At 34.9% G+C, this 21,207-nt stretch overlaps 1 protein-coding gene across 8 annotated transcripts in view; it reads left to right on the forward strand.

Moving 5' to 3' along the window:
- Positions 1-21,207, forward strand: part of RAPGEF2 (Rap guanine nucleotide exchange factor 2) — a 219,966-nt gene that overhangs the window by 106,801 nt on the left and 91,958 nt on the right. For 6 of the 8 annotated variants that reach the window (XM_037058302.1, XM_037058305.1, XM_037058307.1 and 3 more), the window contains exons 5-7: positions 2,831-2,906; positions 5,202-5,369; positions 7,932-7,949. In XM_037058302.1, coding sequence (XP_036914197.1) covers positions 2,831-2,906; positions 5,202-5,369; positions 7,932-7,949 — 262 coding nt within the window. The remainder of the gene's footprint in view (positions 1-2,830; positions 2,907-5,201; positions 5,370-7,931; positions 7,950-21,207) is intronic. The other 2 variants (XM_037058303.1, XM_037058308.1) reach the window with 1 other exon arrangement.

Raw genomic sequence — 21,207 nt, forward strand, 5'->3', positions numbered from 1 at the left:
TTGTTCTTAGATCAAAGTAGAGTTTCAACTTTTTCTTCCTCAAGTCCTGAAAATTTGACAAACCTAGAGCCATTGAGACAAACAAAAATTCTGTTGCTAAGTTGGTCATATAAGACTTTTAAAAACTTGTTGTTAAATATGTATTATACACACATACATACAAAACATAAAACATGCCACGTTAACCATTTTCAGTATGTAATTCAATGTGTTAATCACAGTCACACTGCTGGGCAACTGTCACCACTGCCTGTTTCCCAAACTGAAGTTCTGTAACTCCAAACAGAAACTGTCTAACCATTAAGTATTCCTCCAACTCCTGGTAACCTCTAATCTACTGTCTTTCTTTATGAACTTGCCCAGTCTAGATATTTCATATGACTATAATCATACCAAATTTGTCCTTTTGCGACCGGCTTATTGCACTTTGCAGGGTGCTTTCAGGGCTCACCCAGAGCGTAGCATGTCGGTGGGCCCTTCTGCTGTTGCCACGTTTGGGGTGTTGTGGATAGGCTGCAGTGCACATTGGTGTGCAGGTGTCTGAATTCCTGTTTCCAGTACTCATCTAGCAGTGGAATTGATGGATCTTACGGCAGTTCTGTGTTTAACTTTAAGGGGAAGTGTCGAGGTGTTTTCCACGGTGACTGCACCATTTTATGTTCCCACCAGCAAAGGACAAAGGTTCCAAGTTCTTTGCATTCTCTTCATCGCTGGTTATTATTATTTTTTAATTGATAGTCATCCTAGTGGCTCGTTTACCTTTAGTATCAGACGTGAAATAGTATTTCATTGTGACTTTGATTTGCTTTTCCCTAATGACTAAGGATGTTGAACAACTTCTCGTATTTTTTTTATTTTAATTTTCAACTACAGTTTATATTCAATAGAACTTTATATTCAACAATTATATACCTTACAGAGTGATCCCGCCCAATATTTCCAGTACCTACGTGGTACTATACATCATGATAACAGTATTTTTGACTGTATTTCCCGTGTTGTACTTTACATCTCCATTACTGTTTTCTACATACTAATTAGTGTTTCCTGATTCCTTTACCTTTTTCACCCAGCCCCCAACTCACCTTCTCTGTGGCAACCGCCAGTCTGTTCTCTGCATCTGTGAGTCTGTTTCTATGAAACTTTTCAAGTTTTTATTTGCTAGTTTGGTATCGTCTTATTCAAGACCTTTCCCCAGTTTTTAACTGGGTTGCTTGTCTTTTTGTTGTTGAATTCTGGGAGTTCTTTATATATTCTGGACATTAAACCCTCCTTAGATATATGATTTGCAAATATTTTCTTCCATTCTCTAGATTGTCTTTTCAGTTTCTTGATGTTCTTTTGATGCACAGAAGTTTTTAAGTTTGGTGAAGTCTGGTTTACCTGTTTTTGCTTTCGGTGTTATACGCAAGCGTCCATTGCTAAATCTAAGGTCACGAGTATTCATCTCTGTTTTTTTTCCTAAGGGTTTTGTGGTTTTGGCTCTTTTATTTATATGAATGATTTCATCTTGAGTTAATTTTTGTTTATAGTGAGAGGTGAGAGTCCAACTTTATTCTTTATTACATGTAAATACTGTTGTCTCACACATTTGTCTAACCCGATAGTGGTTAGGCTAGGGTAGACCTTGAGAATGGTCAAGTTGGTTTGCTAGAGATCACAGTGATACAGTGAAGTAGTACTGGCTTTCCTGTTCTCTTCATCTGACATGACTTTTTCACTATGAAGTTTGATACATTGTATAGCACCATTTATAAAGAGTATTATAAACAAAACAGGAATATCAACAGGAGTCACACAAAATGTCTAATTAACTTGGAAAAATTGATAAAATATTTCTTTGGAAGAAATTTTTTCTCATTTTTCTCAAAGATAGCTTCTTAAAAATGGTTATTAAAGACCTGGCTGGTGTGGCTTAGTGGATTGATTGCTGGGCCTGTGAACCAAAGGGTTACTGGTTCAATTCCCAGTCAGGGCACATGCCTGGGTTGCAGGCCCAGGTCCCTGGTGGGGCATGTACACATTGATGTTTAAAAAAAAAAAGCTTACTAAAGTGTTGACTGGAGGGAAGGGAGGGTTTTGGAAGGAGTAAATGGGCAGGGATGGGAGGTGCAATAGTAGAGTGCAAGGCAGGATTACCTAGCTTGGCCGTGATTTTCTCCTCATGGTTCTAGTTGTCATACAGCTGTGTCAGAGAGAAGGAATCCGCTCTGGTGTTAAGATGGGAGTTCTCACAGATAGGGCAAAGGTGCTATATCTGAGTACACTGGTGCGAAGTTTCTAGGGCCAGGGGGCATTTAGTATGCATGTCTACTTAATCACTTGATAGCTCAGGAAAAAAAGTCTTAAGTTGAACATCTTTTCCCTGAACATTTTAGCATAAATTGATTTGAAAATTCAGAAAAGTAAATACACTTTTTATTTGAAAGAAATTTTAGCTTAAGCCACTTAAGTTATAGAAGAGAATTACATGCACTTTATATTTTCTTTAGATTTTTATAGTTTGCCATTGATTCAATGCCCATCCCTATTGGAATATTGTAAAGCTGCACCTAATGGAATAATTTAAAGCCACCGAACACAAAACATATTCATACTGGTTCTCCTTTACTTACATTATTAATTTGAAAACATTGTGCTGGAATTTTCCAGAAATATGTATGTCTGAAATATGACGGTTTGTATGGTTCCTTGTATTCTGTGTAAATAATGATTAAAGATAATCTTTCTCCAATGTGTATTTCTTATAGTTGATTTTAGTTTTTATTTTTATTAATCTTGAAAGTTGGCTTAATTCACAATTTGTATTTTTTTAATCTTTTTTTTCTAGTTTTGGTAAGCGTTCTGCAGGAAGTTTTAGGCGTGGCTGTGAATGCATTGTTTTGGAGCCTTCTGAAATGATCGTGGTAAGAATATTCCCATGGAGACATTTTTCTTCCCCCGCAAAACTTATAAAATAAAAGCAGTTTCACAAACTACTTATAATAGTATATTATATATTTCATAAATTTGTATACATTTATTTTATAAATTTTATTATAAATTTGAGTTCATAATCATTATAATTATTTACAGGATTCAATTAAATAAAGAACAAAGTACCTCCCTGGCTGATGTAGCTCAGTGGATTGAGTGCCGGCCTGTAAACCAAAGGGTTGCCAGTTTGATTCCCAGTCAGGGCATATGCCTGGGTTGCAGGCCAGGTCCCCAGTTGGGGGTGTGCAAGAGGCAACCTATCAATGTATCTGTCATGCACTGATGTTTCTCTCCCTCTCTTTCACTCTCCCTTCTCCTCTCTCTAAAAATATATTTTAAAAATCTTTTAAAAAGTAAAGGGGGCAAGTACCTACGTCTTCGGTGCTTGAACTTTGTGAATCGATCTATGATGATACAATGTAATTGAAATTTGGGGAGAATCTTTGAATTGCAGGATTTTAGCTCCCCAAATATTGATTGCAATGAGTGAGATACTTAAAATGAGTCACAGTGACATGTATGTATTCAGGCAATAATTATAAGGAAATCACTTCAGTTCTTTTAACTAATTGGAAGGAAATTGGAGAACTAGTTTACTGGTTAAACATTCTGTTGTGATCTTTCTCTTTTTAACTGAATTTGTGATTTCAAAACTGTATTTAGATAAGACATACACATAAAAATGTTAAAACGGATATTAGCAACATTTTTGGTGCTTTTTATAAAACCCATGACATCCTTCTTTATTACATAAAAGTTATTTTAAGATAGGATAATATGTATGCTTTTTAAAAAATCAGCAGTGAATATAAGATGGGATGGAAGGAACTCCAGTGTAGACATTCAGTTGGTACAATGTTCATGTTAGTCCTCATCAAGCATCCTTTTGTAATGAAGCACTATAAAATGAATGGTGGCCTAATACAGATGATGGTGGAAGCTTTTAATTCATATTTAATAAAGTATTTGGTAGAGTACCAGTCTAGTTTTAGAGAAGACAATAGGGTTTTTCCCTATGACACAGGGGAGGAATTTCATCAAAAACGAGAACTTCCTCATGTAAGCTAGTGAAAAATTTTGGTAAAATTTCACAAAATTTACTCTCGATTGAGAAAGTGTTATGGTAGTGACTAAAGATTTAAGTTTGGAAAAATGTAGGCAGATAAATAGAGCCTTGCTGCAACAGGTCTTTTTTAAAAAAATTAATTAATTAATTAATTAATTACTTTTTAGAGACAGGGAGGGAGAGAGGGAGAGAAACATCACTGTGTGGTTGCTTCGCACCCATCCCCAACTGGGGACCTGGCCCACAACCCAGGCATGTGCCCCGATGGGAATCGATCCGGCAACCCTTATGGTTTGCAGGCCGGTGTTCAATCCACTGAGCCACACCAACCAGGGTGCAATAGGTCTTAAAAGACTTTAGATATTTCCTAGAGATTTTGGCCTCTGTTAGTGCAATTTTGGGGTTCCTTTGAAGGCTTTTTGATCTTCAACATTCCTTGAGAATTTTATACTTGCTGATATGATACATACTACCAGGGTTGCCAGTGTGAGAATAGTTTTAGCATCTAAATATGCCCCTATAGTGAGCAGTCACATTTCATTGTGTCAGTACAATGAGGATCAGCATCATGTGAGTTAATTCTCTATTAGTCCATTCCAGAGTTTCTAAAATGTTTGAAATGAGGAATTATTAAAATACTGCTATTTATAAAAAAAAGAAACTGACTCTCCATAATGAAAGTGGAAGGGAAACCCGTTGATGAGCTACCAAAGCCATTTGGCTGGCAGTGCTATTTAAGTCATTTGGATTGGGGGATTTTTTACAAATTTACTCATATGCATCCGTGTTTTTGTGCTTTAATCGGCAATGGAGCAGTCTTTCAAAACGTTTGGTAATGTATCCGGTGAGTTCTTTCACTACTAAATCAGCACAAAGACTGCTGAAAATATCCCTTCCTTTGAAACTACAGAACATTCGAGAATTACCCATATTGTCCTAAGTGGAACTGAAAATGCCTCTTCATAAAAGAAAAGTTACTCAAAACCAATTAGTTCCAGAGAAGTTCCAAAACACTTAAAAGTCTGTTTAGATAGTTTGGCTACAGTTGTCTTTGCAAAATGAATGCATGTGGACTATCTGTAAGTTTTATTCTGCATTTAATCTTACTATGGAATGTTGTTTTTGAAGGAATGATTTATTTTGGCTTTTTTAAAATCAGGTGGACTATATGGATGAAAATGAAGAATATTTTCAGCGTCAAGCTTCTCATCGACAGTCTCGAAGGAGATTTAGGAAAATTAACCAGAAAGGTGAAAGACAAACAATTATTGACACGGTGGATCCATATCCTGTGGGCAAACCACCTTTGCCTCGAGGCTATCACACGGTAAGTTTTAAAAATATGACATTTTTATTTATCTTCAGCTTTTGAGGGGAATTTTGTAAAAAAGATGTTTAAATTTTTATTTTTGATGAATAATTCTATGATATACTCACTCGAATTGCAGATTTTGCTGAAAATATACATAATATGAATAGTTTGAAATAGAGCATTGAAATAAGGTATCAAAAGATTGTTTAGCCCTTTTATTTCTTAAAATGTTCTCTGAAGATCAGCTTTGTGATCAGTGTATACAATTGTAACTGGGATATTTTAAGGTCTTAATCTAAAATTTTAGCCTCCCCCCATCCATCCCAATGACTGGTATCATGCCTGGTTTTTACTAAAAAAGTAGCTATGTAAACATTAAATATTATTTTATACTAGTCTGAGAATATTTTCTGGGAATTTTTTTGTTTTTAATCTGATAAACTGAGATAAGCTCAATTTGAAATGATGCTTTTAAAAATTCGAGTGTTAAGATGGTCTGAAATACAGGGGCCAACCTGCTTGAGTGAGGTGGCTAGGCTAATAATATGGGTGAATAATTTATGGTTTTAATTTGAACATTTCACCTAAAATGTCACATGGTGTGCTTGAGTGTGATATTGTTACAGAATGACACGCTTATGGTTATGTTTTAAAAAAAAAGATTTTGTAATAAAATTATTTTTGCTGAACACTGTATTTCAAATAGGTTCAAAGATCCTCTTAAATTTCTTCATTGTCATTTATTCATAAATATTTGATGTTGAAATTACTTTTTATGTTTGAGGAAATCAAGACACAGATAAACGATTTATAGTAGCTCTCAATAGATTCAGCTTTAAAACTTTATTTTGTTTATTTACCTTCCTTTCTTTCTGCTTGCTTATACTATGCCGTATTTTTCTTGATGGCCAATCCAAGAGAGTTACAAACATACTTGAGGATTTCTACTTTCAAAAAGAGAGTAGCTGGAATTCTTACATATGTCGTAGTATCACCAAAGATGCTCCATCTGTACATGTAATTCCTTAATGGAGTATTCATTATATGTGACATTAATATTAAAATAAAAATAAGAAAGAATAAAAATAGGTAAATGTCAACTTCTTTACAGTTCACATTTGTTTTTCTAACCTATCTTTCTCTTTCGTTTTTCAAATAAGTATAAATGCAAAAGGCATGGGAAAAGGTATATAGACATAAAATTGTATATTGAATTTTTTAAACTTTAAGCGATGTGTTTTATCCCTATGCTCCATATGTTCTATGTGTGAGAGCTCTTTGTGTGGAGTATTTACGCACTTTTTGGATCACCAGCCGCCCTCCTCCTTCTCTCACTGCCCATGCGCTACTTAAATTTAACACGAACTCTAAAGTTAAACCCTTTCACTGAGCTCATTTGGAAAGGGTTGCATTTTGCTCATCATAAAGACAGCTTTGTTTGTCGGTTGGAGAGACTGGTATATATATTTTTAAAAAACTGTGAAAGGTTTTTTTGTTACCATTGTCTATAAAAGAAGGTAGTATTTTTAGTGTTACTGTAACATCATGGAAGAAGGAGATATAGATTAAAAATGGTTGTCCATATTAATAGTATAATATATTATGCCATTTTAGGCAAGTACTAATATTGATAATATTCTTTCAGCATTAGAGTTATTTTTTCAAGCCAAAACAACAACAAAAAGACTTCCAAATCAGAATCCATACTAAGGTAGTTAGTGGGAATGTCCATTAGTTAAAATTTAGTGTTAGAGCTGATAGTTTAATTTTATATTATAACATATATTTGGGGGATTGTCTCCATTCCCGTGTTTTCATCCTTTTACGGAATGCTTCCGTCACTTTCCTTGTATAACTCCCCTCCTTTCATCCAGTGTTTTTAAAATGTGCAGTGTTTTTTTGTTGTTGTTGTTATTACGAGATTATCTTTTTTAAGTGTTTTAAAAAATAGATGTTACCGGATCAACAGGTACTTTTGTTAAGGACAGTTCAGGACTAGGATGACAAGTTTAACTTGATTGCCAGTGGGTCATGAACTGGTTTACTAACATGTGACGTGTTGGTGTTAATTTTACTTAAGTGAGTTCAGATTGGCAACAACATGGCTTAAATGAAAATACTGTAATGTTTTTTGTGCAGATTTTGCTTTAATTATATTTCTATAATAATACTTATTCTTTTACCTTAAATATAGGATTTTAACTTAGGAAATCAGTTTTGTATATATGATACCAGAGAATAAAAATAATTTGATAAAAAAATTCATTAGCTTTAAGTCATATTTTCTTAGCAGAAGTATTTGTCTCTAAAAGACCCCTAGCAGGGTGTGATTGAGATTGAAAACTTTATTGTAAGGATGCATGATCAGACTTCACAGGTGGTTTTAAATGGTTGCAAGTGCATTTCAAGTGCATGGCCAGAGAACATACTAGACATTATACATACAGCCAATTCTGTAGGTCATACGTAACCTAATTTTAACATTATCTTCCTTTTGGCAGATATACTGTAGCATGTCTGATAATGTTCATCTTTTCCTTTCCTCCTTTATGGCACTCATTTCATTTTGGCTCAAAGGAATGCACTAAAACGCAGGTATTGTAATTTGTGTGTGGTCTCCTAATACTAACCCAATTTTATTTGTAAATTTGCATTGTGACTAATGAGTTCTAATATTGATATGTTTGCTTGGTCTTGTTCTTTGTGTTTTGGCCCAGATTAGTAAAATCTCTTAAAAATTTGAACCATCAGGGGCTTGGGTGGTACAACCAGCTGGTTTGCTTGTACAGGTCTAGGGATGGACTGCCCACCTTCTTTGCAGAGAGAGTAAGAGTGTAACCTGCTTACTTTTAAGAATGAGTAGAGCACTGTTCTTCACTAACTTGCTTTACAAAAAAAGAGATGAAAGTAGAAAGACAGATGGACATAATGGAAGTTTAATAATTTTTTTGCGTGAAAGCTTATGGAAAATTTCCATTAGAAATTTTCCTGTTAGATGCTGTAAATGAAAGTTTTAACTTCAGGCATCCCAGCGTGAGGGCATTTGGGGAGACCACTGGTAAAATTATCGTCAGATACAATAAAGCCTTAGTCAAAAGGGAAATAAAAAATCGCTTGTTTTCTTATTTGTGCTTTATTTTTAACCAGATTTCACGCTTTTATTTCATTCTATATTTTAATCAAGAGGCCTCTAATAATACCTTTGCTCATTTCTTTCATGCCAACACATGACTAATTTATGATTTTCATTGATGCTCTTTTGAAGTTTTCTGCCAAATTTGGCATTATCAGGGAATTAGGAACCAAGGGTTTAAAAACAATTTAAATCTGGAAACTGATTTAAGTAGCTAGTAAAATTTTATGGTTCTGGTTTCTTATTGCACAGGGAAAAGATCATAAATAATTTAATTTACATTTGAAGTCTATCATCAATATAATATCTTTGGCTATTATAATTACCTTGTCTGAAAGCATGAGATATTTATATAATTTTTCAAATAAAGTGAAGTAAATAGTTTATATTGTATATAAGAAATAAGTTTATATTGTGTATAAGAAATACATATTAAATGCCACAGGTGGCACAGTTTCAATATTGTATTTTAGAAGCACTGCTAATTTTTAAATGATGTGGTAAATCCAAGCAATTTTTATACAATTTTAAAATTTTATATCAAAAAATTTAAAATCACACCAGTGTTTTGAGCTTTTACCTAGTAAAGGTGTACTTTAAAAATATATAACTTAAAATATTAAAAAAGAAATCAGTGAATAATTAATCCTCCTCTTTTTTAATATGAAAATTGCCAGTTTAATTCCTATTTAGAACTAGAAATTTAATTTAACATGTGCACTGGGTTTTGATGTATACCTTATGTACACTTTAAAAATGAGATGTGTTGAAGTAGTTTAAAGCAGATTATAATAATTTTCTTCAGAAACATGAATACCCACATAGTCCATGTAGAGTGTTAGATTTTTCAAGGCAAGTATGTGAGTTTTGCTGAGAGACTATACATTTTCAAATGCACCAAGAAGATAAGATTAGAGTTGGCTTTCCTTAGCATTTGCTTACATTTTGATTATATTCTTAACCTAATTTTGGCAGCAACATGATCATAATTGAAAATATTGGATCCTGTTTTTTGGAAGGTGTATTTGAGGCTGTATGTAAGACGGTCAGGAAATAGGATGTGGCATGAAGTTTGAGTCTAGGAGTGGGTAAAGATTATAGAGGCAGGTGGTGTGCAGGTTTCTGGGTAAAGATTATAGAGGCAGGTGGTATGCAGGTTTCTGGCGGGGCATGAAAGATTTGGAGACTGACTTGGGGCTTCAGATGGGTTTACCTGTGTCCAGGTTCAGCAGAGGGTGGGTAGGTATGGGAGGGGTTTGTTTATTTTAACCATAATTACAGGCCCTCTCTGCATTCATGGGTAATTTATTCTAGAAGTTTCTGTGGGTAGGGAAACCTGAGTTTCACAGTAAAAATGGGCAGAAGAGGTAGTAGGACTTAAGGGGGAAGGACTGGAGTGATGCAGAAGCTGGTATGTACCTGTTCTGTCATCTTTTTAAATTTCTCTTTTATTTTAAGGAAAAATCAGCTCTAGCATCTTCCCAGTTTGGAAAGAGCAAAAATGTTTCAGGGGTATTAGTCTGAGGGCTAAGAAGACTTTTCTGGCTACACGATAGAGGTTATGTGTACCAAAGGGCACCTCAAAAGTTTTTAGCCTTTTTTAATTAAGTGCTCTTCACACTTCGAAGTTCCGATTGACTTCCCACTCTCAGTCCTACTTGCCCCCCAGGACATGGCTCTGCTCTATGCAGATTTGAACTGGGATGATATGAACACAGTATAACACAGTTTCAAACAATGCAGAATTTTTGAAATAATGAAAAGCTATTGTGTCCACACATTTTATTCGTAGTGCTTTACTACATTGTGAAATATATACTTCAGAGCATTATGTAATATTGAATTTTTCAGTAGATTAGGCTTAAAATTCTTGGTGCAGGTGTATAAAAGTAATAAAAATACTGCATAAAATTAATATAATGTATGTTGAATTAAATGTAATACTACAATATTATAGGAATCATTTTTAATAATACACTGTCTATAAAATGTGGCACCCATGTAATATGATTGATTCTTATATGAGTTATGAAAGTAAGTCCCAGTTTTTTAAGGTCATTCTTTATACTATATAATCGTTATATAGTCATTCCTAGATTATGTCTTATATATCTTGGAGGTAGATATTTTTAAACAGATAGATTTGATTTAAGTTGGTTTTGTCTTCAGTTAAGGACTTCTTGGTAGATTTGGTTAGTTTCAGAAATTGTTACTGAGTCCTGGTTGGTGTGGCTCAGTGGATTGAGCTCCAGCCTGTGAATCCAAAGGTCACTGGTTTGATTCCCACTCAGGGCACAGGCCTGGTTTGCAGCCCAGGTCCTCAGTTGGGGTCATGTAAGAGGTAACCAATAGATGTTTCTCTCTCTGTCTTTCTCCCTCTCTTCCTCTCTCTCTAAAAATAAATAAAATTAAAATCTTGAAAAAGTTGTTATTGAAACAGGTGAAAAATTACAATGTTTGTGTAATTATACACTTCTCTTTGACATTAGACTTTTTGACTTTAACTATTGTTAATAAATTTACTCATATGCCTTTGTTTTGCCACTTAGTATTTATTTAAAATTTTTACAGAGGTTTTAGTTCAATCTAGTGTTTGCTACTTGATAGAAAGAGAATGTGTTTTGTGCAATATGTCAATGACTTGTCAATAAATTTCTTGAATATTAAGGTCATAGGATTCTAACTTATAACCCACCTGGCTAATTTATGCATATGATGTTTTAAAATCTATATGCATATACAGAAGTTATTCAAATATAGGGACAATCTATTAATTTCAGTACTTTCATTCTTCTTCAACTTAAATTCATCAAGTATTTCTTTTAATTGAACCTAAAGCCTTTGTCTTAAATATTGTCACCAATGCCTGTTTATGAATTGTAATAGGAGGGAGCTAAAGAAAATTTGCATATTCTGTTTCTTATATCATACAGAGGAAAGCTCAGCATTTTTATTTACATCTTTTTATTCATTTAACAAATATTTATTGAATACCCACCTTGTTTTTAGGTCTGTGCCAGACTCTGGGGCTATAATGGTCTATAGGAGAAACAGAATCTTGCTCTTAGTGACCTTACAATCTCACAGGGAATACAGAAAAATGTAATACAGGGGATTACAGGGCCTGGCAGAAATAATGCCTACTTCAGTGTGGTTGGTAAGGAAATAATATGGGTGTAATAATTTAGAGTTTTAATATGAACATTTCACCTAAAATGTCACATGGGGTGCTTGGGTGTGATATTATCTTACAGAATTGCATGCTTATGATTTTGTAGTAAAAGAGTTTGTAATAAAAAGGGGGTGTTATTTCTGCCAGATCCTGTATATTAGAAGCTATAGGGAACCCCATGTGCTAAGGGGCACATATACAGGGCACCTGGCATGGCTGCTTGAATGGCTTTAATGTTTTGGCTCAAAGAAAAATATCTTTTACTCCAAGAATATCCAATGGAAACGTGAAGGCTGAACTGGGTAATAAAGAATGGAAAAGGGGGCGTGTGCAGAGGGTGTTAGAGAAGAGCAATGTATACCCCCTCCAAATTCACAAATTTTGCTAGATACTGTTTATCATACTCATGCCTGGTGTCTTCTATTTGCATCCGAGTCTTTTTGAAGAGCACTGTAAAAAGTATCCATTGCTTTTTCACGCTCATTATCAGCAGGTTTACTGGTTCCTCTTCACTTAGATCATGTTGCATTTTAAAATCCTGCAGAAGGCTCCCTGTGGAAAGATCTTTGAACAATAGGTGGACGTAGCAATACTGTGCCATATGTGCTGTGATTTCTGGCAAATCGCAGCATGTTGAAACTGCTGCAGTGGTCTCCATCTCCTTGCTTTGAGGGGACTGTTTCTCTTTCATGCACTTATAATCAGGTATTTATGCTGATTTAATTTACACAGATTGGGAAATTACAATATAGAGGATGTATAGGAATTGAAATGTAAGTCAGGAAGCAGTTTAAACCATAAAATGATTTCTCTCGTGCTATTAACAGCATGCATTGCAAATTCATGCAAGGCAGTTGAGAATAGCATGCACTGTGCTGTTTACCCAAGTTTCAGCTTCTGTTAGAGGATGTCTATTTTTGTATATTACATCATCTCTGCTGCAGAACTACCGTGTCCACTGGGATTTACTGTTCTTTCATTCCATCTTGAAAGAAAGCTTGTATTGATGTCATAATTGGACCCATCTTTGGGTTGCACTTGGAAATTGAAAGTAATAAGGGTGGGTGTTGTATAGCAAGTCATGCAATATTTCAAGCAATTTATTTGTCAGAAAGATCACTGACACTTTGTCCTGCCTCCAATTGTGAACATTGGTGGCTCTCTGTGCCTGTACATGTTTTAAGTATATTTGGCTAAAAGTTGGTGAAGATCCTTTTCATCTTTGTTTCATTTCTTATCCTGTGACTTTTTAAATTTTTTCTTTTTTTAAATTTAATTATTGTTTAAGTACATTTTTCTGTCTTTTACTCCCATCCCAGCCCACCCACCCAACCCTCCCGCCTCCCTCCTATTTCCACCCCCCTACTTTTTGTCCATGTGTCTTTTATACTTGTAAACCCTTCCCCCTTTGCCCTGAAATTCCCTCCTCTCTCCCTCTGGACACTGTCAGCCTGTTGTCTCTTTCAGTGTCTTTGGTTATATTTTGCTTGTTTGATAGTTTTGTTGTTTAGGTTCCTGTTAAAGGTGAGACCATGTGGTATTTGTTCATGTGACTTTTTAAATGTTTTTAATTATTATTATTATTATTTTTGGTCATGAGGTTTTGCAGTACTCCATGGTGATTTGAAAAATATCTCTTTTCTTTGGAAAAATCAACTTTGATATTAAGAACTACTTCCTACCAGTGCTGAATTGATTTTTTTTATAATTAAGTTACCAGTTGCAAGTTGTCTGTTTTTGCTATTTGAGATTCTGGGTGACTAGAAATGTTCTCTTTGGATTTTGAATCCAGTGTTAAAAACATTATTAACTTGAAGTGCTTTTCTATTAGCTAGAAAATATTGTTGACCTCTGATGGAAACTCTAGCCTTTTATTCAGTTTGTGGGTGTTAGATTTAAGTCATTTATTTATATTAAAATAATTTCAAAATGGCTACTCTATGTTATACATATTTATGTCTGTAAAAAGTTGCTCAAAAAATTAGTCATTATCCTTATCTCAGTAGTAAACTTTTCCTTTTTAAAAAAAACTTGATTAACAACAAACATACCTTTAAAAATGGCTTTGTTGAGGTACAGTTCACCCATTTAAAGTACATAATAAATGATTTCTCTCTTTTCTTTGGTAAAAAAATATATATATAAACCATTAAATGTACTACCTGAACTATTGTTGAGTTTATGGTTCAGTATTGTTAAGACCTTCAGTGGTGACCTTTTGGCTCACATGAACAGAGTGAGTTCACAGCTGTGTCCAGCATCCTGTGTGATTGTATAGGTCACACACACACTGAAAAAAAAAAACCTTTAAGATATTTTGGAAAATAATAAGTGGAGAATCTATTGGAAAACAAAATGCCTTACTGAGGAATTATTTGTATTTGTATTATGGACTTTGTATGGGATCAGGTGACTTTTTTTTTAAGTCTTCCCTTTTCTCTTTCAAGTGGAACATAGGGATCATTGAATATAACATGGAATTTGGAATTGCTGGCCCAGAAGAGAAATGATGTGGCAGCAGAGTGTGCCAGATATGAAATGTGAATTACTGGTTGGGATAAATGCGGGGTTAAATTCAGAAGGGAAGAATTTGAGAATGAAAAAGAAAATAATTCAGGTTGTCTTGATTTTTTTGTTCCGACGTCTATGAGGATAGCAATGATAGTTGTTCACCTGTGGTTGTAGAACAGTCCAGAAGGCATTTGGGAATGCTAAAAAAATAAAGTTAAAATCTCAAAATAAATTGTAACGTTTCCTTTCACTATTTATTAGTATACTTTTCCCTTTTTGTATTTTTAAACTGAACCTTAAGAAGCTGTTGGAATCATAAGGAAATTTTTTTTTAAATTTTATTTATCTTTAGAGGGGAAGGGAAGGAGAGAGGAAGAGAATTATCAGTGTATGGTTGCCTCTGCCGGGAACACACAATGTATCGTGTGTCCCCAGCCAGGAACTGGCCTGCAACCCAGGCATGTGCCCTGACTGGGAATCGAACTGCGATCCTCTGGTTCGCAGGCCTGCACTCAATCCACTGAGCTACACCAGCCAGGGCTTTGAATCATCAGGAATTTTAGAATACTCAGAAAAGTTTTTAGAAAAATGGTTAATTTGCCAGTTGCTAATTTGTGAAATCAGCCTATCCCCAACCAAGTGGGATGCAGAGAATGGAGAATATTTAGGCATCGTTGGTATTCTTGATGGTGTTGATGCCCTTGACAATGGGCATTATGGACGAGCACTTGATGGCTTCAGTCTTTTTTTTCTACTTGCTATAAATGTTTGCCTGACTTTTGGTACTAACTTTAATTAGACAGGAAGAGTATGAAGAGCTAACCCTTCTGCGAGTGGCTTTTGAAGTTCAACTCCAGCAGTAGTTTACGTAATTTGGGGTTTGTCGTAACAGAATCCAAAGACGGCCGGTTACTGTGGATCCTGCAAAGGAGCGAAGAGGCCGATTATTTTCTAGTTCATCTCTTGGAGCAGCGGCTGTCCAGCTTATCTCAGAACTCCTTAAAAGTTTCCAAGGTTTCCCAACAAACTTCTGTCTGTATGAGTTATCAATATCAACCATTTGCCGTATTAGAAATTAAAACTGAAAAAATTTAAAGTACTTATTCATTCAATAATTAAAAACAATAAACTTATACATTGATATGCAGGTCTTTTAAGTGAAAACTATTTTACAAAGCAAAAGTTATGGGAAAAGGGGCATTGTTACATACTTCTGCAGATATGTTTAATATTTCGTTTAGTAGAAGACAGCTGGGTTCTCATGTTTACTCCTGTATTCGATCTATGATATGCTCTTCTGGTTGAAGTCTATGAAGTATATGGAGACAACCTGGCCTCACGCAGATAGGTAGTTGGAAAAAGGAGGAGTGTTTTAATAGTTTTTTAAACAATCTTATTCAGATAATCTTATTTATTTCACTGATTTCAAATAATCTTATTCTTATTTCATATAATCTTACTCACTTCACCAAAGCTTGGCAAGACATAGTTCCTTAGAGGTCTCCTTGGAATGAGGAACCTGTGATAATATCAATGGGCTTTTCTTTGCCTCCTTTATCAAAGCCCGGTGTTCTTGCTGACACATTGAATGTGTCTGTTGACTCCATGCGTGATTTGAGGACATTGTGCATTGGTCGGTATGTTAAGCAGTCTTCCAAATTTTGGCATGTTGTACAATATTTTTAAAAATCGTATTTGTTAAGTTACTACCAGTCTCATAGAAAAAGGCCTTCATTTGGGGGACATTGTCAGGCTTATGGTGTTTGTTACAGATTTCCAAAAGTCTAATTTTTTCTTAAAGCTAAAATGTTATCATTGACAGAATACTGTCATCGTTTTTCTTGCAGTGACAAGTTCAGTTTGTACATTTTCAAGAAAATATCTGCCAAATACCTAAGTCTGAGTAACATAGGTTGTCCATTTTTTTTTTCCAAATAAAGATAGTGTTCCATAAAATAAACCAAGTGCAGGGGTCCTTCTGGGCACAAGGCCCTATATGACGGCATAAATCTCAGGCCTATGAATCTGGCCTTGACCTTGTTTTCCTGTATCCCCTTTTCCATTTCCCCCATACTTTCTTTTCCACCTTGCCATTCAATTCCTTTGTAGGTATTAGGAGAAAATGGAAAGCTTGCAAGGTAACTTCGGATGGAATGAGAAGAGGTTTAAAGAGCTTTACATTAAGTAATTGTGTTTTAAATATCTTAATTGTATTAGATGCTTACCAACAATCAGTTTTGTAGTTTAGAGTAGTGATATTCCAAGGTATTCTCTCTTAATTGACTTCATATTTCTCATTTAGAGCATTTTTTCCTTGAGGAATTCAATATTTGAAGTCCTTTCTACACCCTCCTCCAAAAATATTCTCTGTCTTTCCATTCCTATTAAGATAATTACCAGCCAATATGCAAGAACTTTAAATATTTAAATTTTTATGCAAATTTTGGCATAAAAGTATGATATTATCAAAACTATAAAGTTGTCTTTTAAGTAACCTTTAAAAACTGGGTTTTGGTCTTAATGCCAATACCAGTTAGACCAGCTTTAGGTCCCCTATCTACCAAACCTTCTCCAAAGATATTCAGCATGGGTAATTTTGACAACATTGTATGGGTGATTAATAGTTAATGTGCAAGGTAATCTGGTCTGATTTACCACAAATTGTTTCATTTTGACAGTGCAAAATAAATAAATAACCCAGCAACGTATTTAACGCTTCTTTAGTCTCGAAGCGACTGCTTTTCTAGAGTTTTCTTCTATGTTTGCTGTCCTCCACTTGGAGTATTTTTATTTTTACTGGATTCTTTTTTGCTTTTGCCTCCACTTGTTCTGCTTATTCTAAGGCAGTAGTGGCTAGTTTCCTTTGCCATCACACACTGGATTTACTACTCATGAGTGTGCTCTGAGAGTCAGTGTGGTTCAGTAAGTAAAGCGGAATTTCTAAAAAGATAAAGCCCCCTTTGAAATGGACTGGAAATGTCTTTGCTCCCCAAATTTGAAATGGTTTTTTTCTCTTGGTGGAAGATAAAATGTCCATATGAATGTTCTGTGGGGTTAGTGATCAGTATAGCTTCTTGAATTATTTCTCACTTAAATTTCTGCTTTAAACGATTTTTTCATTTTCCCTATTATATTTTTATCTTTATTGTAAACACTGTGCTTTCTTGTAGTTTGTGTGTATTAATCGTCCTCGTTTTGGTTTTTGTTTTTAATTTTAAAAGTCCAGTGGATTGAGTGATACATCTTTCTAAATTTTGACCCAACCGATTTTTAATTTTGCTTTATATCCTTGAAATAATTTTCATTTCCTATGAATAAAAGCCATCAAGAAATACAGGTTTTGCTACACATTTGCTCTAAGACAGTCTTCTAGTGGTCATTCCATATGACGAACAATATATTTTGCTTATGTTATACACACTGTTGAACTCCTAGGGTGACTTTTGAAGATCACTCCCAATTTCTTGTTTTCTGTATGATCCCACTTAGTCTTGGGGGCCAAGTGTAGAATGAATGAGTGAATGACTTATTGTGTTTAGTGCTTCATTATAGACCTATGGTTCTGTGTTAATATTGTGAATTGCTACTTTATTGTCCAACCAGGAGAGATCATGTTACATGAATATCACCCTTCTGGCCAGTTGTGAGCAATTCGAACAATTGTAATTGTTGGATATGTAATTAAATATTCTACTAGTATCCTCTTAAAAATATCAGCATGGTAGTAATTAAAATTTTCAAAGTGCAACTAAAATATGAACAGGTAGAATATTAACTGCCTTTTTAGAGTTTTTGGGGAGAGGGAGAAATTAGATATGCGGTTTGGGCTTTGTTTATTCATTTATTTATGAGAGGAAGGTTGAATATTGTCACCTTAAGCTCATGTGGTTATATCAGCAAGCTGACTTCATTTTCAAGAAAATATTTTAAAAATTTCTGTGGCATCTAAAGCATTTTCTATATTGAGACAATCTTCCATGTCCAGGCAAATTTACTTGGAAGCATTTCCTGTCTGGAACATATTTAATTACATCAGAGGGGCAGTCACAATTCTATTCCTGGTAATGAAATCCATCAGTTAGTGCTTCCATTTATAAATTCTGTCATTTTCTTTTAGCATGAAAATTCTTGAACCACTATCAAAGCTTGTATGTTTTGATATTTATTTGACTACATTAGATTTTTAAAGCGAAAATGTTTGTTAAAAATTAAATTCCCTAAGAGTCAGTAGAGTCTTTGGAAACTGATAGTATCTTGTATGCCAATGTCTCCATTTGGTGCAGCTTGTAGTAGCTGCTTGGCACTATTTAGTTATACGTTGAGTCTTTGGACCAAACTCCCGGAATTAGCATTAGTTTATATTTCTAGGAGTGGCCGTGTAAGTCACCTGCACTAACAGTTCTATGCAAGCATATCTGCACGAGGCTCTCAGTCCCAGCCATCTCTACAGCATTAATTAATGGGTTGCCCAAAGCTTAACTGCAGCCAGCTTTTTAGAATATCTTGAAAGAACAAAATTGACCCTTACTGGACGTTTATGACATATACCAGTCAGCTAGATGTTTTCTCACAGGTTTTGTCCATTAAACCTCCCCGCAGTTCTGCACTCTAGGTAATGGTGGTCTCCTCTGTTGGGAAATAAGAATGCTAGCGTCAACGAGCTTAGCTAAGGTGTTCACTGTTCCTGGTTACTCAGAGTCAAACATGGACATAGGCCATTTCCCATTCCCAGTACATAAAATTACTTACTTTAGATGCATGCTACTTAGGAACCTTGCAAAGAAATAGTCTAGAACATAGATTGTCCAATGTGAAGAATAATCACTGAGTTACATTTGCAGTGATGATAGGCTTTGTTTGACTCATCAGTCTCTTTTTTGTTGCGGTGGTTTTCCCTTTAGGAACTGTGTATCTCTCATCATCAAAGCACAGTGTTTTCTCTTTCATCTTTCTAGTTGTATTATTCCAGTACGGAAATGGGTTTTCACTGGCAAGTAATACCATTTCATGAAAAGGATGACTATGTAATTAGAATATTTGAAAAGTTAGATTCACTGATATTACAAGTAATAAAGAACATATCTTGCTGAAAGATCTTTTCTAAAGTGGGAACCAAAACAATTTGCAGTTGTCTAAAAGTAGTCGTCATATTTTGAGGCTGAAAATCACTGTCATAAAACTGGTTGCTTCTGCACCAGAAAATATTGGAAATGTTTTGCTAGTATTTCAGAATATTGAAAATGTATATTAAATAATTTCAAGAGGGTTTTGAAACCTTCCATAAAACTAATTCGTTATGTACAATTTTTAATAATTCACATTATTGCTAACTTTATGAAAATGACTGTTTACTTAAATTTGACATGTATGTCTGGAAAGGAAAAAAAACTAAATTATTGTTTGATTATCACTATATTTTTTCAAAAGTAAGAGCATTTTAATATTCCCCTCTGACTGCTTCAGTAAAAAGAAAAAATTCTCAGAATAAAGAATAGTTACCACCAGGAAGTTTCACCCCAGCGTGGATTAATCTCTGTTCACCTGGTCTTTCTTTTCTGCAATTCTGCGTCATATTACTTCTTCTACTTGCTTTCTGCTAGCAGCTAATGTTTGGTGACAGTCATGTTAGATAACTTTAAGAACTTGAAAGGATTTTAGGAATCTCCTAGCCAGACTACCTAATTCAGTTTATTTATTTTCTCTTACAATCACTGACATTCAGTCCCTCCCTCCCACCCACCCTCCCTTCCTTCCTTCCTTCCTTCCTTCCTTCCTTCCTTCCTTCCTTTCATGTGAAATTGCAGTTGGCACTGATATTTGTGAGGTAGTCCTTCCATATTGTGCCTCAAAATTGTACCCTGCTGCCTGGTACTAAGTAAGGATTTAGAAAATCTGAGCAGTTATTATTGTAGAAAAGGGCTAATTATTAAGACACTTTTCCTTATGTTTAGCTGAAATATTCCTCTCTGCAATTTTACTTCAGGGTGCTAGGTATGTTCTAAAGCAATACAAATGAAAATTCATATTACATTTCATATTACTGTGCTTCAGGTATTTAAAGAGATCCTACTCCATAAAGCCTTTTCTCTGGGTTAAACATTCCTCACTTCTTGTGGCTTCCTAAACACCGTATCATTTAGGTTTTCTGCTGTTTGAATACTGTATACTCATCATCTCCCCTGAGTCACGAGGTCTGTAACAGGTTGCTATAACTTATACAAGGTCCTGCAATACCCTACAATGCAGATTACGGTAGACCTTCCTGTCTTCTGTATTCTGGACATTATAGCTGACAATGTAGTCGAGATCATAGTAGGGTTTTAAGGCGTTGCACATTGGCTCATATGGAATTTGGGCCATTTCACCTTCCCACCTCTCTTTCCCCATGAATTGCTCCTCTAACCTGATCTCCCCTATCCTGTGCTTGTACAAGTGCCATTTGGATGGTACACACATAGGTCTTTAGATTTAGTCTAATTTTGTCAGTTAACAACCTGGACATTATTTATGGTTACACAGCTATCCTATGTGTGTTTCCTCATTCTAAAGCTAGTGTGGTGATACTTGACCATTTATTTTTGAAAAGTTTCACTGCAATCACTTATGCACTAATTCTTTGATTAATTACTGTGTGTGAATTATTAGAGCAAAGCATAACTTACTATTGACAGCATCGGATAAATAATATGTTGCACATCCCTGCCTTCAGCTAGCTTTTATTCCAGTTTGTGATCAGTATTCTTGTTAAATAAAAATGGAGGGATAATTAACAACTTACTGTGTTTATGCAAACATATTAATTATAAGGGAATATGTTACCTCCTAAATTAGTAATAAAATAGTGATTGCTGTTTACATCTGGAGTGTGCTTTGTGAAATACGGAAGGTCAGCAGCCCAGTTGGAGGCCCTAGTCCCTAGAAAAAGCAGCAACATGATTTGCAACCAGTGTATGAGGTCTCCCCACCTCTGCAACCTTGAGCATTTCAAGGTGAAGTCTGATACTTGCTTAAAATAGGTTCTAGGAAAATGAGATAAG

Source organism: Sturnira hondurensis, unplaced genomic scaffold (assembly GCF_014824575.4).
Source record: "Sturnira hondurensis isolate 20B ecotype Veracruz unplaced genomic scaffold, ASM1482457v3 Scaffold0010128, whole genome shotgun sequence".
Taxonomy (NCBI): Eukaryota; Metazoa; Chordata; class Mammalia; order Chiroptera; family Phyllostomidae; genus Sturnira; species Sturnira hondurensis.